The sequence below is a fragment of the Chinchilla lanigera genome, unplaced genomic scaffold (genome assembly GCF_000276665.1).
Source record: "Chinchilla lanigera isolate Chin_1 unplaced genomic scaffold, ChiLan1.0 scaffold00014, whole genome shotgun sequence".
In the NCBI taxonomy this organism is placed as follows: domain Eukaryota; kingdom Metazoa; phylum Chordata; class Mammalia; order Rodentia; family Chinchillidae; genus Chinchilla; species Chinchilla lanigera.
This window is the reverse complement of record NW_004955415.1, coordinates 22,984,556-23,002,945: the sequence shown is the minus strand read 5'-3', so window position 1 is coordinate 23,002,945 and position 18,390 is coordinate 22,984,556. Positions and strand designations below refer to the sequence as shown.

Sequence of the window (18,390 nt, the reverse complement as noted above, 5' to 3'; positions counted from 1 at the left end):
CAAGAAAGCAAAATGAATAGCACATTTCAGTTAACGACAATAGATGCATGTGTATCTGTGTGGTGCATGCATTTTTAAGTATTTATGGAGTGTAAGAGTGTAATATTAGCTCTATATAGTAACGGTCATTGTGTGTTTTTTAACCTAAGATTTCATTCCCATACACATGAGCTCTGTGAAATTATTATGACAAAAATACCAGTGTTTGTCTTTCACTCAATTTATCTGCACTTCATAAAAATACTTAAATATTACTTCATCATCCTTAAATTTGCTTTGCAGTGTATGAAGTCTGTGAAATAATTCTTGAATATTTATGAAGTAATTCTGATTTTTGCAGGTGTTACAGACCCTTAGTAATATGTAGCCTAATTTAGAACAGAATCCTCTATATTTTGCAAGATTTTTCATTTTTTAAAACTTAAGTTACTGTAAATCCACTAATGTATAGTCTTGTTTTGCTGACATCAGTTTTTGTGTCCTTTAAGAATAGTTAAGTTAGGCGTGAAAGTTCATAATACACTGAAATTCCTGGAGAATTACTGTATAGATAATATATGTATGTTGTGTACATGTTATATATCCCCTCTTTAAAATTCTGTCTTGTAGAATTCTTGGGTAGAATCAGCAGTTGCAGTTTATAAAAAGACCTTATGAAAAATATACTTTAAGAGAGTATAGTTTAGTGGGTGAAAGTGCACCTTAGTGATAGAGCACTTGCCTAGCATGCATGAAGCCCTGGAACTGATGCCCAGCACTGGGCAGGGGAAAAGTTTTAAACATTCTCACCACACACACACAGAGTAACTATGTGAGGTAACGTATGTGTTAATTAGCTTGACTTTACCATTCTGTAATCTAAGCAAGGAATTATAAGAGAGAATGATAGTGTGGTGTACTATAAGAATGAAAATGTTCTTTTCTTTACCAATTGTCCCGAATATATTACTCTTCAAAGTTTGTGTATATTACATTTAAAAAGCACCAGTGAGAGCATTTATTGATTCTTTCATGCCATAGATCTCTCCCTCTTTGAGTTTTTAATTGCAAATTTAATTCGCAAGATTAAGGAAGTAATGCTGTGTTCTGTAATTTATAGTCAGCTGTTACTTTGTGTGCATTAAGAGGGCATATTAATCTTGTTAGAGAAAATGAAAATATTATTAGGGAATGACGATGAGGTACCTTGTGTTCAGAATTTTTCAGGGGAAAATACATTTTGACTTCGTGGGATTTAAATGGCAACTTGGTAGTAGATAATTTTAGGAGTGTGTTCATTGTTCCTCTTCAGGATTAGTTCTGATGTTATTGCATTATGATTGTACTAAAAAGTGCCATGCAGGTGTATCACCTTGTTCCCCCCCCAGGCGTACGAGTACTCATACCCTTTTCGCTCTTCAGGAAAATGACTCAGGCACTTTGGACACAGTGGGTGCTGTGGTTGTAGACCATGAAGGGAATGTTGCTGCTGCCGTCTCCAGTGGAGGCCTGGCCTTGAAGCATCCAGGGAGAGTTGGGCAGGTAAGTAATTACGGGGTTTTAAAAATCACTTTTCGAAATACAACAATTTTCTAGCTCGCATTTTTGTTTGGTTTTGGTACCATACTGAGGATTGAATCCAAGGCATTTACACTGAACTAATCCCTAGCCCTTATTGTTACTATCGTTTTAATTTTGAGATTGGATCTCGCTAAGTTACTAAGTGGGCCAGGCTGGGCTCAAACTTATAGTCTTCCTGCCTAGCCTCCCAGAACGCTGAGATTATAAGTGTGTATGACCATATCCAGTCACAATTTTAAAACCATTACCTTTCCCCCCGTTTTTAAAAAGAAAAAAATAATTGTTCTTTGACATTTATCTAGTATAAATAAAAATTCAAATACCTTTTTAAGACTTTCTTTAAAGAATATCTCTGTCACAGTAATAGGATTCTTTCTGATATTTTCAATTGATAATCCTAGTTTTTTACTTCCGATAGGGCTGGGCATTCAGTGGATTTTTCATAGATGTGTATTGATTTCCTTTTTTTGTTTCTGTAAATGCCACTCTCCAAGACTAACTCTACCTGGCTCTCTTGCTGCTTGCGTTTTAGGTGGGAAAGTGATTTTAGTTTAGAGTTACATTTTTCATTTTCTCAATTCAAGGAGCAGTAAGTAGAAGGAGAAAGATGTCGCTCTTCATCCTTCCTTTGATCAAACATTTCAGGAATTTTCTAAAATAACTAGGATTTCAGGTCACTAACCTACAGTAACACTCAAGAAATCTAGAATGGAGGAGGGTCTAATTTGTGTGACATTGCTTATTCCCAGTTCCCTTGCATATCCTCTTCTCCTCACCCTCCCCACCTCTATCTTTTTTTATACTGCAGATGAAGTTAACAGTGCATCTGATGTGCTAAGTGTTCTGATATAAGCCAGTTTGGCACATTACTTCTGGGCTTAATAATTTGTTAAGTGAAAAAATAAATTGGACACTGTCATGAGGTAGTTTCAAGGGGATGTGTTTAAACCTAGTATTTGGATCTTACCTTACATGTGGAGCATGGCTTGTTGTATAGTGTTTCCTCACATTTGAAGAAGAGGTGGTGTCCCAGTTGCTTTGGTCATAGTAATTAACAAATGCTGGGGGCTGGACATCTGATTCATGGAAGATATATTTGCAAAATCATTATGTTGTTTCCTGATCTTTACATGGACAAGCCTTATACTAGTGAGAAGTGGAAGGAAAGAGTAATTAATTTTATGCTACTCTTTGCCTACCACACAGAAGATTTATGGGGATGATTATGCAACATGTGTACAGTGCTTTGAACTCATTATGAAAGGCTTTGTCTGGTCATGGTATTTTTTCCACATTATGGAATCCTGTGTGTTTGTCAAATTTGGGATAAGAAAATCAAACTTGGTGTATCAGATTTGGATGCCTTAATGGGGAAGTAGAGAAAAATGCCCACAGAGTTGCTGTCATTATATTTTAATTCCCATGATTTTCTCACCATTTTCTGTTAGTTTTGGTTAGTAAAATAGCAACAGGAGAACCAAGGGTAGTTCTGGACTATGTTAGCAGGATATTCCGTATAATAATACTGAAGCCATTCTGCCACTGCACATGAGACTGTCCTAGAAAAAGAAGTGCTTCTGTAAAATTTGTGTTTTGCTTTGCTGTCCGTGGCTATTTTGTGAATATACCACTTGTTAGAGCTGAAAAACTAGTAAAAAGATGTAGAGAACAGGAGTCAGGCGCTTATAGAAAAAGATATTGTAGTTGCTTGATTGATACATATTTCTAGATGAAGGTGATACAACAAGCCTGGAAGTAAGAAGAATCAGATGAGAAGTAAAGGACAGTCTTTTTCAATCAGAAAAATACAAAAACAAGTTGTGGCTGGACATGGTGGTGAAGGCCTGTAATCCCAGCAGTCTGGGAGAATGAGGTAGGAAGACTGCAAGTTTGAGTTTGGCTTGGGCATTTTAAGAAGACCTGCCTCAAAATAAAAAAATAATCTCTAGTGTGAAGGCCCTGGCTTCAATTCTCAGTACTTCAAAAACAAAAACAAAACCAAGAAAGTGTGCTAAAATGCGATACTTTTAACTGCATTTTACATGCTCAAGTGAGCATTTAACAGTGCCAGTGGTCAAAAGGCAATTTGAAATAGCACTTACTTGCTTCTCTAGTTTTGTGTAATAATTAGAATAATTTTGATTCATTCATACCATAGATCTCACCCTCTGCAAATTTTTAATCACAAATTTAATTCTCAAGATTAAGAAGGTACTGCTGAGTTCTGCAGTAATTAGAATTTACTATTCTACCCCTTCCAACCCACCTGCACACACAAATACAATTTAGTTGTTGAGAATGTGGAATTCAGGCAAAGCTTTATTGTAATCTTATCTCAACACTTACCATTCCCTGTACTTTGAATAAGTTACTCAACATCTTTTTGTTGTTATTGTTAGAAAACTGTTTTATTTTTGTGTACATGATGGTAGTTATATAATGATTACATTCAGTCATGGGGGATTGATGCATGTACCTAACATGTCTTAATTTTTTTTGTCCTTCCCACATCTTTAAATTCTACTTTCCACAAGTGTAAAAAGGTACCAGTTACCTTACCAAATTCTAGAATTTCAAATAACATAATGCATTTAAATTGCATATCGTAATCCCTCATAATAAGAAGTATAGCTACTGTTCATTAAGCACTTGCTGGTGTAGAAGGTGTGTTACTTCATGTGATCCCTTAGCAATACTACGAGATGGGTATTTTTACTGTCCTTGTCTTAGAGAAGAGAAAGTGATGGCCCAGAGAAGTTGAATAATAATAATGATAATAATAATATCATTTATATGATTTACTTTTACTACATGATAATATCCCAAATAAACTTCTACTATCCAGAAGAAGAAAGGTACACCTACCCCAGCCTACCCAGTAGAGGAAGATTGAACCCATGGCCTTTGCACTAAGCTACATCTTTAGTCCTTTTCATTTTTCTTTTGAGACAGGCTCTCACTAAGTTGCCTGAGATGGATTGGAACTTATGATCCTTCTGACTCAGCCTCTCAGAGTGCTATAATTACAGGCATACACCACCACACCTAGCTCTTATTAATAGTTTTAAAGACCTGCTTGAAGTATTTTATGCAAAGAAATGCGTAAGAGAAAGACAACCTATGATTCCTTCTTTAATCTTACCTGTTAGTAATTTCAGCCTAACCAATTTTAGAAAGTTAAGGAACACAACTTTGGGTCATGAATATTAAGGGAGGGCATCGTGGAAGGACATTACTTGGAGAGAGGAAACAAAGAGTAAGCAAAAAGTCTTCTTACGTTCCTAGAAATAAGATTTCCACTTGCATTCTCAGAGCTGTCCTTGGGGTCCTCCTTTTTGAGTGCAGGCTGCAGGTTAAGGTAATTTTGTGGATGGGAAAGGATAAATGTCCAGAGATTTCCATGAAGGACAGTTGGCCCTGCAACCAAGGTCTTGTATTTTCTGACTTTGGCTGACCCAACACCTGCCCCAGTGAGTACAAGTAGAATGACTTACATTCAGGTGTTCTGTTTTCTGAAGTCCCTGTGCTGAGTCATTTCTGAAGGGCTTTCAGTTGCCACACTGACCCAGCATTGTTAGGAAACAAAATTAAGGCGTGTATTTTAGAAGCATAGTGTTTTCAAAGGCAATAACAGATTGCCCATTTTTTGCCATATTGGAAGTATCCTGTTCAGTTCTTGGTTCTCTATCTGAGAAGGACATTGTTAGTGACAATTAGAGATGGCAACTATAGGTCACGTGAGCCTGGGAGACCTTGTGTCTGAATATCTTAGACTCTGGATTATTTACAAAGGAAGTTCATGAAGAGAGAGGAGTATGTGTGTGTGTGTGGGGGGTGTGGAAATTAAATAGAATATTTTCTCAGTTGAGAAAAGAACTTGCCAGCAATGTAAAATGTCTAGTAGGGGAATGTGTTCCTACATGAGGTAGAGAGGGTCTCAGAATCAGAAGTGGGGAAATGTTTCATGGAGACTCCTACTATGTGTGAAATATTGGAGCAACTGAGCGCTAAGGTCCTTATAAGAATAATAGAATGTCATAGAAAGCTGAAACCTATTTCGTCGCTATTTCAGTCTTTAGTCCCCACAAGTAACTTGTGGAAAATAGCAGTGCTGTTTTATGGATGTACCTTTTTTCTCCATCCATAGTGAATATTGAATGTATTGTTACTTGCTTTTTAAAAAAATTACTCAACAATATGTCTTGGACATCTTTTTGTATTCATTCCTTAAGACTTTTTAAAAAAACAAAACAAAACAAAAACTTGATTCTTTTATTTTTAACCTTTGCAATGAATTCCATGTATTGCTCTGCCAAAGTCTGTTGAACCATTTCTTTACTGATTGGCATTTAGGTTGTTTCCAGTTTCTCATTCTTCCCAACCATGTGGTAATGAACTCTTGAGCATGCCTCTTCGTATTTCTCTGATTGTTAGCTAAGGGTTTTTCTGCTCTGCATCTAAAGAGTGGAAAAATTATTAGGTATGATTCCCTTCTCAAGACAGAGAAGTCATTGTGGATGTTGAGGAGACGAATGTAGACATTCTGGGTAGGATTATTGGAAACAAAATAGGAATGATTGTCATAATCTTTTATAAAACCATAATAGCTTATTGTGTTCCTGATGATTTCAGACGTATAAATCTGCAGCACCACCTAAGAAAGTGATTACTTTGAACAGGCCTTTTGCCTCCTTTCTTTTCATCTGGCAGAATGCAGCATAGTGGAGCACATACTCTGTGCCCTTTGGTATAGTACTGTTTGCAGTTCCTATTCTGCCTCCCCGAGGGAGGCATGAAAAAGGCCTCCTGAAGCTGTTTCATAGAGGGTGGTTTAGTTAGATTACCTGCACCCTAGTACTCCAAAGCCCTGGTTAATTGTGCCAGTTCATTCCTTGACCTCTCCCAGACACTACTCAGTCTCTTGAAGCTTAGGTTTTGGTCAGCAAGCTTTGAAGCCATTCAAGATACACCTAGCTTGAGAACCACTCTTTTTAAGTCAACTATACTGATTTTAAAGGTGCATGCATTGGAGCTGCCAGAGATTGGGGAGCAGAGAGGTGGAGGAGTAGGGAGACATTGGTAAATGGTGCAGTGTTACAGTTAGGTAGGCAGAATGCATGCTGGTGTTCTGTGGCACCACAGAGTGAATCTACTTAACAATGATGCATTGTATGTCTCAGAATAGAAGAGATGGTAGATTTGAGAGTGTTAAGACTGTTGTTTGAGTAGTTCTTCTCCAATCTCTGGTACTATCATGTAATTGTTAAAACATTAGTAAGCCAGGCTTTGTTAGATATATTTCTGGAATATTATTATATCTGTCTGTTTTCCTTTCTCCGAGGCTGCTCTTTATGGATGTGGCTGCTGGGCTGAAAATACTGGAGCTCATAATCCCTACTCCACAGCTGTGAGTACCTCAGGTATTTGCTGCTTTCATGACCATTTTTCATAACTACAATCCTGCCAGTCATTTAATGATTAAAAGCAATACTTTTAGGGAAACATAAAACATATACTAACACACTGCATATATAAAAGCATCAGTGCAGGAAAAAGATCTTCAGTATCTGGGAAATTTAAAGGATTGTTCAGTATCACAGTGTAGATGCATTGTTAATATTTTCAGTACAATTCTGGGATTAACTGTAGCTTATATTTTTACATATGTAATTTTTCTCTAGTGATCTATGATAGTGTCAAATTTTGGTCTTAAAGATATAAAAGAAGCCAGACGTGGTGGCGCACACCTGTAGTCTTAGCACTCTGGAGGCTGAGGCAGGAAGATGGTTGGGAGCTCAAGGCCAGCCTGAGCTACAAAGTGAGCTAAAGGCCAGCCTGAATTGCATAGCAAGACCTTGTCTCAAAAAGGCAAAAACAAAACAAAACAAAAGATATAAAAGTAGCAAGACACTTGGAAGCTTAACAGATCATCTCTTGAGTGAAATGCAACTTATAAGATATATTTCAAAATGTACAGTTTATGAAATTTCTTTCAAGTACATTTTACTAAAACAAATCCTCTTATATATTAGGAAATTCATTATCATGTAGAGGAGAGAGAGAAAGAGGAGATGAGGAGAGGGAAGGGGTAGAAGAGGAGAGCAAAGGAGAGCAGAGGGATAGTAGGGGTGTGAAATACAGAGCAGGCAGTTTTAACAGGCAGAATGATTGTTTATTTCCATATTGTCATAATGCTGGTACCAGATATACCTGATGCCTTTTTCTTTATGTGGATGATGCTACTGGTTGATAAAATTGTACTAGTTTATCCCTTCACAGTGTTATCCCTCAAGTTACAGTCCTGTCCTCCCAGGTACCTTCAGGCTTTATCAGGTGGGCAGATACAGCTGACTTCCCTTCCTTTCTCCAGGTTCTTAGCACAGTGGTTTCTCTCCTATCATAGCAGTAAAGCCTGCAGTCCAGTAGCCAACCTCTGCTTACTGCCTACCCCTTCCGTAACCTTGGATGCAGGTGTTACGTGTAACACAGAACTGTGTTCTCTTGTGGTTTGCCTGCCTCTCCGACCTGCTCTAGCCTGGCTCTCAGAAAGTGTTTTTCCTTTGTCCTCTCATTGATAACAACGTCAGGTTTGGGCCTGTGCTGGATTCTCTTGACCTCCTATATGCTCTCTCTTGGTGATTTGGTGTTACTGCCATTCTCATGGTTTCATCTGTTCTCTCCTGGGGTATTGGCATTCACATCTGTCTACTGTGGACTTTTCTCTTGAAGTCTACAGGAATCCTTTTTGACTTCCAGATGTGTCCCCGTGGGTGTTGCGTATGAGCACTACATTCAACAGATTTAACAAAATACTTTATGCTTCATCCGTACCTCATGGCCACCTTTTACCTCTGTTTCTTAACTCTTTTTTTGCTTTTCTTTATCCTGTTCTTTGCTTCGACTTGAAAGTTTGGCACATTTTCATATTCGTTGATTCTGTCCTTTTCTACTGACTTGACCCTGTGATTTCCAACCCCTGTTCGCCTGCCTGTTTAGTGTGCTGCCTCTTGACCTATCTCCTCTCCTTGCAGCAGTGGAAAAGTGTGATTGTGACCTGCTGGCCTATGAGGTGAAGTCTAAACATGAACTAAAGTTGAACCTAAATCATCCCAATTTAATTGGTAAAAAGAACTGGTTTTCATTCTTTTATTTTGCAGAGAGCAGCAAAATATAATAATGTAATCCCACAAAACAAAAACAATAAAAAAAAAGAGCTTGCCATCTGTTTGTGAATTAGCCAGTGCACAGAATTAAATATACTTCCTCTCATATCTAGATGTTAGGAGCTGAATTCTACTTTAAAAAGTGAAACCGCACAAGTTTGCCTATGTCATTTTGGAAAAGAGAGTCAATCCCCTAGGGATTGTCTACCCATCCCCAACCCAACAGAAATTGGAATAAGAACATTCTGCACGAACTTGATTCTTATAAGTAGAATGTAGTGAGTGAGTGAAGGTAAAATTGTAAAATTAAAGTCCTCCCCTGTCTGCCTTGGAGATTTCCTCCTTTGCTCATCCTGTAGCAGGTGAAGATAGCTTTATATGACTAAAGAGCTAGCTTTGGGCTCCCAGTTTATGACATCCAGAATGGTCCTTTAACTTAGATACCTGATTTGTATGTTGCATCCTTCCCAAGGTAGAGGACTGACCACCAGAACCCAAGGATGACAGAGCAGATCTCAGTGTTCTCCTTATTGTGGGACTTCGTGTGCTTGCTTCTCTCTTGTTTTTCCTGGGACCGTTGGTATGAGGTTGACAATGGAAACATGCAGCTGAGTTGGGTGACCAAGTTATAAGAAAGATGGAACATGCAATTTTGCAGTTGTTTGTCTGAAATAAAGAAGACTTGTGCCTTAGGCTGTTACAGAAAATCCGGAGACCTGGCCTGCATTTTGGGTTTATATATCTTGGAAGGTGATAATTAAAAAGCAGAGAGAAGATAGTTAGTTATGGTCAGGATAGGGCTCTCACAAGGCCAGACAGGCGATTTGGTCATTAGCCTGAGGGATAAACTCCAGCATCTTGTTCTCATCACTGGATGGAGAGAAATGAGTTGGGGAGGGTGGGCATGGAGTGACAAGAGTGACTATGCAAACTCTGACTAATGTTCTGGCATCATGGGAATTTTCCTAGCTACAGAGGGAGTAGAGCAAACACCTTGCTTCTTGTCCAGATTCACTAGCTGTGGTCCTTGGGCAAGGGGTTATTTGTATCCCATGAATACTGTCAGTGCTGTGAGATTGGATGAATTGACCTGTGGATGGCACATAGGCCACTTCTGGGCCCAGAGTAAGGCTCAATACCTACTGTGCTCCATTATGTCTAAGTTACATCTTTCATAAAATACACCAGTATTTTGATAGCACTAAGGAAAAGAAAAATACTGCGTCACTTGATGGATGTTGTTACCTTACAAGAAAATAGAGAATTGGGGATTTTCCTTCAACAGGATGTATTTGCTTCACTGATAATAAATTCATACCCTATTGCTGTTTCCATCCCTTCCTGTATATATAATTTAAATCTCAATTCGATGTCATACTGTAAACTTAGTATGTGTAGTTCGAGCATGGCACATAACTGAAGGGTCTGCAAAAAGCAACAGCTCTGCAGCCTGAAGGACAGCATGGAAGGATGTGATCATTTAGCACAGACCACCTGATTCCAGAGAAATTAAAATGTGAAAAAAAATGATTTCTTTTAGATTTGATAAATTCAGTCGTTTTTTTTTTATTCTCAACTTGTTTTAAATTTAAAAATTAACTTGTTTTAGGCACTCTTGAGCAGTAAGATAAACTTGAAGAAAAAAAGGCTGTGTATTTGTGACACCTATGTGCCTGGCACAGAACCTGTCATATGGCAAGAGCCTAATGTACAAATAAAAATTAAGAAATGCATATGTGGTTCCAAACTCTTGTAGAAGGATGCTTACTGTTTCAAGAAGATTATTCACCATGGAATTTCTTTAAAATATGATATAATTTGCCAAATTCGGATTCACACATGATTTTTCAGTAACACATCAGGTGCCTAATATAAGATACATCAGTGGTCTATCACTGGCCAGGGAAAGGAAGAGCAGATTGAAGATCAGATCAGAAAAAAAAAGAAAAAGCAAGAGATTAAGTTTGTGCTCTTGTTAACCTTAATGTTGGTCTTCTGTTACTTGTCTGTATTGTTCTGTTTTTTTTTTTTTCCACCTTTAAAGAAAATCAGCATATCCCAAGGTAGTGATGGAAAATAACTGAAGATCAGAAGATGTAGGATTCAGTCTTTCCTTAAATGGTCTGGCACACAGGAAGTGCTACCTGGCTTCTGGTTTTCTGGGTTCTTGGCTTTTTCAAATCTTGGCTCTGAGAAGTCCTAGAAACTGAAGGGCTATGAGAGATGTGGCTATGACATACTAAGAAGAGCTTCAAAGATGAATGGAGCTTTTAAAAATGTGAAAATTTTAAAAAAATGTAAAAATCAACAACAGCCTTGTGCCTTAATATTTTTTAGCTAGTGATTAGAGTCCTCAAGGGCTAAGGGCATTTGTCACTGTTGGTTTCTCTGTTTCTCGTCTAATAAGCAGCCAAAGGTCTTCTGCCTCACTGTGGGGGATTGTTTCCTGGGACTTTGTTAAAAAAAAACTCCAGCCAAGGGACCTTTGTTAGAAGGCAGTAAAACAGCCTTCTCTGGGACAGGAGTGTCCAGGATAGGATGCAACCCGAGACCATTGCTGAGTGTCTACAAGCACACGCAGCCATTGCTCTATAGGGGTGGAGAAGAAACAGTCAGAAGTCTGCACTTCAGCTCTATTTCTAACAACACCTTTTACCTTTTGTGCTGTCTTGGTCACAAGCAGTGATGTTGATTGAATGCCCCACTGTAGTCACAGTACTGCATGCAAGACACCTAGGGATTCAGATTTACAGATCTCTCCCCATTTCTTAGCAATCCTTCAAGCTGAAACTTCAGGGAATTGTAAGACTTGAGGGTTATTGTTTTTCTTAGTTCTCTGATGTGCTCTTCAGTTTACTTTAGTCGGGCCTTCTTTTGTACCACCCTACCAGTCTGTTCTTGTCAATAGTAGCAGTACCGCTAGATCCAGCTCATTTGTCACTGCTGCTCAAATGACTTGCTTCTCCTGGAAATGCTGTCCTTGATAAATTTCCAGGGGGCCACACTCTCCTGGTATTCCTCTCATCTCACTGGCTTCTTCTCAATCTCCTTCATTAACACTTCTTACCTCCTTCACTTCCCTGTGTTTGAGTGACCCACGGCCTAGTCCTTAACCTCTTTTCTCCTTCTTTGTGTACCCACTCCCACAGTGTCTCATTCCATCTAATGACTAAGTGTCATCTCTATGCTGACAACTCTATATTTTTATCTCTCCCTAGAATTCAGTTATAATTCAGTTGCTTATTAACAGTGTATCTAACAGGCATCTCAAATTTAGCATGTCAAAATAAGAGCTCTTGGTATTGCTCACCTCCAAATCTCTCCTTTTGAAATCTTTTCCACCTGACAGTTGGAATTTCATCTTTCCAGTAATTTAGATTAAAATCTTGGAGCCATCCTTGACTCTCTTCTATCTCATCCATATCTAATCTTGATCTGTTCTTCTCTTTAAATATATTTAAGATCTGATCACTTCTCAGCACTTCCACTACTACCAAGAGATCCAAGGTGCCGTCATCTCTAATCTTGCTTATTACAGTAACCTACTTGGTTTTTTGTTTTTTTGCTCTTTTTCCCTTTATTCAATTCTCAGCCTTGAAGTTGTTGTTCTAACCTAGTTCAAATTATGTCTGTCTGTCTTCTCTGAACTGTCCAACTGCTTCACATCATAGTCAAAGGAAAAGCCATAGTACAAGTATGTATCATCATCTAACATGGTATATCTTTTAACTCTTTTATTTTTATAATATTTTCTGTTTACTCTAAATTCCATGAAGCTTGGGGTTTCCAGTAGCTTTGTTCACTGAATGGTGTTCATCACCAAGAACTTCTGATGTTTATTGAATGAATGAATATGAATGACAAATACTTTTAGGCAGAGTGAAGGAGGCCAAGCCCGGCTGAGTCAGGGCTGAGAGGAAGGTAAGCAAGAATTCGGGAGTGGTATAATCTGATGAGAACAGAGGATGCTTTGAGGAAATGTGTGTGGGTAAGGTGTTGGAGCCTAATTTGGCTTTGTAGGTGGTGGTCTCTAGAAGGCTTTTTTATGGTTTGTGTCTTGCTGTTCCCCCCAAAGCCTCATGCAGTCTGAGGTGGGACTTTTTCAGAGGTGGCTGAATCTAGAGTGTGCAATTGATTCATGATCCAATGCTAGGATTAAGGGTGAGTGATTACTAGATCAGTCCACTTACTGGTTTGGCAGTGTCCTATTGCTGGTAGCCTGGGTAGTATAAGGGACAGAAAGAGGTTTGTTTTGCCACCTGTTGCTTTGCTACCTTTTGCCCACCATGAATTGTTTCTCCTCTGCCATCCTGCCTTGCAGCCAACCAATTAGGGACTGAAACCTCTATGAAGTGTGAGCTAAATAAACTTTTCCTCCCTTATCTTGTGGGTGTTGGGTATTTTGTCTCAGCCTTGAGAGAAAAGTTCAAAGATAGCTTTGAATAAGTAACTTTTCTTTTGTATGAGATAAGAATCTTTTTGAGTGGGGAGATGCTTATATCTTTGGAAGATACATGAGGAAAGATCTTTCATCTTAGGTGATTTTTGGAATGATAAGCAGTGATTCAGACAGTGCAAAACAAAAGTTGTCAAGAAGGTAGACTATTAATCCTACTGGTGGAATCCAGGTTTCCTCGAGCCCATGCTGGTTCTTTAACTTGCCTTGGTAGGCAGTGCTGTTTTTCACTACATAGCTGATACTCCGGCTTCTCAGAAGCTTCTTGTCTTTATGAAATAAACCTTCATAATCTTATCACACTCAGCAAGATTCTTACAATGCTTAGGGTAAGGAACGACCACTTAAACTGAAATAGTTTGAGACATAATATGTTGGGCTGGGAATTATGCCATGAGAAGTCTTCTGTGAATTATGACTTTTAGATGGCATTGTAGATAAAACTCTAACATTTGTAAACATCATCATCTTAAAAGCACTTGACTCTTTGGACTGTTTGGTTATTTAGGTATTAAAAACACCATTCATTTACAGATAACAGAATATATAAATTAGACACATTTCCAAGAGCTAAAATAATTATCTGGGTTGGGAATTCTGTTCTGAGACTTGCATACTCTGATGAACTAGTAATATATTATTTCTTGTTTTTTATGTAACTAAAAGTGAGTCAGTTATGGATTAAAATAAAGCAGAATTCTGAATTACACAAAATCATTTTCTAAACTAGTTAATTATGATAGCTTTTGTTATGTAGCATAAAGGTTTTAAATGAGTATTTCTTTTCTTGATTGTAAAATAATGCATGTTCATTGACAATATTTTGGAAAATAAAACTGATAATTTTGCCATTCTGTGATAATCAGTATTAATTTTTTTTTTTTTTTTTTTTGGTTTTCTCCGGTGCCGGGAACCGAACTCACAACCTTGCGCTTGCCAGGCAGGCGCTTTGCCGCTGAGCTAAATCCCCAGCCCCTAGTATTAATATTTTTGAAGTGTTTGCCATGAAACAAAAATGGGAATGTTGTTAAGTTTATTTTATGGTCTGTTGAATATTGCATAATGAACGTTATTTGATATCATTAGTCTTCCAAAGAAAAATCTAAAGGGTATGAAGGATGTCTTCTCATGTGTATGTGAAATCAGGTATTTTCCTACTTGGTAAGATGACTTGTAATTGCTCTCATGTAATAAAGCAGCAGCTATTTTGGAGACTCTTATCCAGCACTCTAGTTTGGATTTGACAAAAGTGTGATAAAGGCATAGGCCATTTTCAAAGGGTACGAAAGCTTTGCCTTTACCATATTTTAAGCAAGTTTCTTGCCAATGTAGAAATATGTTGAAATAATGACTAGATCAAAAGCCTTGCTAGCCCTTAATGAAGCTCTACCACACCCATTCACCCAGGGAATGTACACTCCAGTTGCTCTGTAAGGAGTACTTGTAGGCAGCTTCATGTACCCATAGACTTTACTCATTTCACAACCATTAGTGCATTTGCCTCTTGCTACTTTCCTGCCTCCAAATCCCATCCGAGACACTGTCTTAAGCTTAGATTCCTCACACTCATCTACTGGCTAACTTATCCCACTCATAGACACTGACATGTCTCCAACACCCTGAGCTTCAGAAGAGCTCAGGACTTAATGGATGGAAAGGAAGTCAGTCTTTCCCTAAGACTATAGACCTGTGTTATAGTGGATCAAGAGAGCTCCAAGATGTTCTTTTGATGTTTTTAATTTCTCAGGCCATTTTTTTTCTTTGCAAGATACATAGTTTGCATTGCTTTGTTGTTTTGCTTTGTTGTTGTTTTGTGAAAGTACAGACTTCTAATTTTAAAACATGAGGTGAAGAAATGGTAAAAACAGAGGCATAAGATCAAGTGATGGGTTAAAATGCCAGTGCTGTGATCCTTAATGTAATTCTCCCTTTGATTGTTCTCACTTGAAAGAATGCTTTTTCCTTCCTATTGTCGAGTACTACCTGCTGTCAGTTGGAGAGGGAGTAAGTCGAGCAACTTGTCAAAGACTTTCTAAGCTCCCTTCATATGGTTCGCAGAAACAGAGCTGGATTTTCATTTCTTCTTTCATTCAACAGGAGTCCCTTTCATGTTTGAAAATTGAAAACGCGTGTTTTTCAGTGTGGAGCGAGGATGTGTGTGCCCTCTGGCACACCTGTTTCTAATTTCCTGACTTGAAAGCATAACCCATCAAAAGGAGCAGAAAAACAATTTCTTTCTGACACGCTGTTTCGTGGCCCATACTGGACTGAAGGCCCTCGTGGCTTTCCTTCTTGGTTCCCTCTGTAGAAGGCTCTCGTTAGAGGCAGAATTCTCTCAGTACAACTAGTGCCTCTTATATAGCGCAGAACCATTTTTGGTAGTATTCTGTTGTGGTGGTTCTTCTTGGCTCAAGAAATTTACTTGAAATAAGATTTACTTTGAAGAATACACAGAAAGGTCTTCAAAATTTTAAAATATTAAATTTAACCCAGCAGTATATGTTGGACATTGCACATAAGTTTATCAGTGAGTGGATTGGCCAGGAGTAGGATTTGGTTGAGCTTCTGAATGTTTAAATTCCATAGTGTTGTTTAACATAAATCAAATATTTCCAATGCATTACTTTGGATTTGTGTGTACTTTAATGTCTTGCCAGCTTAAATAACTGTGAGGCACAATGTGTTGACTTTGAATTTTGTAAATTGATAATTTGTTGCTATGAAAGTCATACATGGTATAACTCATCACTTTCTGAAGGTACATAGCATGTCTGATGTTGGCAAGCTGTCACGAAAAATTGATACCCAGGGAATTTGAGGCTTTTGCTCTCAGATCCTTGAAGTATGGATCTTCAGTTCCTCTTAAAGCTTCTCTGAGCATTTTTACCATAAGGCAGATAGGAACTTTGGTTTGGGCTTTCAGAAGGTTCTGAGTTCTCTGGGATGGTAATTTTAATGGTGGATGCTCAAAATAGTTACCTATGTTTTTATTTAAATTGTTTTTTTAACACCATCTCTCCTCAAACTTGAGTGTGTGACCATTTGGGGGGTGGTATTGTTTAAAAATGTAGAATATGATCCCTTGAGTCTGAGATGAGTCCTGGTTTTTTTCATTTTTCACAAGGTTCCAACTGATGCCAGGCTGTTGGCCACAGATTTTACTTTAAGTTGCAAGACATTCTGGTAGGAAAAGTGGTGCTGTCCCCTAGCTGTGCCTTGCTTGTAACATCTGTCGTGTACAATTTAGTATTTATTTTCTTTCTTCACTTGATTTTCATGGATGTAAAGTTCAGATCTGACTCTAGGGTATTCTTGCGAACATTAAAGAAAAGTTTTAACAAGTCACCCTTGAGTGAGCATGGATAGGGACTACATACAGGATTGTTGTGCTGGAAGTAGTAATATTTGTGTTTTCCACTCTCATGGGGTATATCTAGCCTAGTATGTTAGAAAAGGTTCTTGTTGTAAACAGAAATAGTAAAAACAAACTGCTAATTCTAAAAGTTACTGATAGAGCAGTTAGAAAAACATAATGCTGAATCCAGTGTATATTATTTTAGCGAGCTCTGTCTAGTTAATTCAGATGGAAAGGTTTATTGGTCAATCACAGAGAAAAAGTAGGGACATATAAATGTGAAATGTAGAAGTAGTAAGTTGACAATTTTATTACTTTGTTATTAATATATATTGCGGTTCTTATTAGTGAATTGCTCCATGACCCAGACCACAGTATAGTATGCCATGACTGAAAGATACTTTGCATTTTTTTTTTTTGACATGTTTTGTTCATGTCATGAAAAGGTACATTCATTTGTATCTTGTATTTTTAAAAATTTCAGCTCTGGTACAAATCATTGAAATAATTGAAGGGATGGATAGGCATTCTTGAAGGATGTGAGTTGGATATTACTGTGGAATTAGAGCATTCACTCTAGTTCCACTGTGGTACTTTAGTTCTGCATGCATCCTGATTAAATGGAAGAGCAGGTAGAGCAGGCACATTGAGCTGGGGGTGAGAGCGTGGTTATGGGATTTGGAATTAGACTTGGATTGAATCCTAATGGAGGGAGCAGAAGGGTTGTTCTGCTTGCCTCAGGATCAGGGCAAATGTTCTTATTGTGGAGGGACATACAGGTATGCTAATTATCATTGATAGTCTCAGGTTGCACTGCTGCATTTCTTGTTTTTTGGGACTCGATATTATGGTTGTTTAGTAATCTTTTGGACCTCTGTTTTCTCCATTTTTCTCTCTCTTTTGTATCCCTGCATGCAAATTTTTTCCTGGTACTTCATAGTTTTCTGGCAAATTATATGTGTTGTAATCTATCATGTTTACCATGCTTTTGAATATTGATGATAGAATGCTCATGATGATAGAATATTGATGATAGTTCTGCTGTGTTCTATATCAGTTGTTTGTGTTCTCAAAAATACAAAAAAATTTTGCCTTGGTAAAGGTAAAATAGCTAGGAAAAGTCATACCACAAGATAGTAAGGTTTTGAGGATTTGTTTTATCTGAGTTCTTCCTTGTCTTTAAAATTTAAATTTGCTTCTGCTTTACCTATTCATTGTTTCTCAAGTAAATGTGATATAGGAATCAACTTAAAGATTTTTTATTTTTTTTTATATCATTTGTATGATTTGGCTGTCTTACTTGCTTTGGTTTTAATCTACATCTTAGCAGTTCCTTTGTGGAGCTTGTATCATCAGAATTATAAGCATCAGCAGTACAGTTCTGGGCTTTACTCAGAACAACCTCTACAGGCTAAACCCTGCTGCTCTCATCGAGTTCATGCAGTTTTCAGCCAGTCACTGTGTGAATTACACAGGTAGGTTTACTTTATTCAGCTAGGCAACTCTTAGCAGGGACCCCTAACTGCCACTGTTCATTCTTTTGTTGCTGTTGTAGTATAGACAACTTAGCACAACTTCTTGAGGAATATTGTTTCTCTCTCTGCTACAGTTTAGATCCCCTTCCCTTTGCATCCGCTTGGTAAAGCCTGACTTACGCTTCAAAATTGAGCCGAAATATCCTTTCTATCTTTTCTTTCCTGTAGCTTTTCTCTCTGTTTTCCCTTTTCTTTTTCTTTTTCTTTTCTTTTTTCTTTTCTTTTCTTTTCTTTCTTTTCTTTTCTTTTCTTTTCTTTTCTTTTCTTTTCTTTTCTTTCCTTTTTTCCTTCTCTTCCCTTCCCTTCCCTTCCCTTCCCTTC

General features: G+C 37.9%; 1 protein-coding gene across 2 annotated transcripts in view; it reads left to right on the top strand.

Annotated features, from left to right (window-relative positions):
• Window positions 1–18,390, top strand: part of Tasp1 (taspase, threonine aspartase, 1) — a 235,351-nt gene that overhangs the window by 88,787 nt on the left and 128,174 nt on the right. For both annotated transcript variants that reach the window (XR_001233252.1, XM_005380885.2), the window contains exons 9-10: window positions 1,402–1,521; window positions 6,902–6,980. Coding sequence is in view for 1 of the 2 variants with exons in the window: in XM_005380885.2 (XP_005380942.1) it covers window positions 1,402–1,521; window positions 6,902–6,980 (199 nt within the window). In the remaining variant the exon portion in view is untranslated. The remainder of the gene's footprint in view (window positions 1–1,401; window positions 1,522–6,901; window positions 6,981–18,390) is intronic.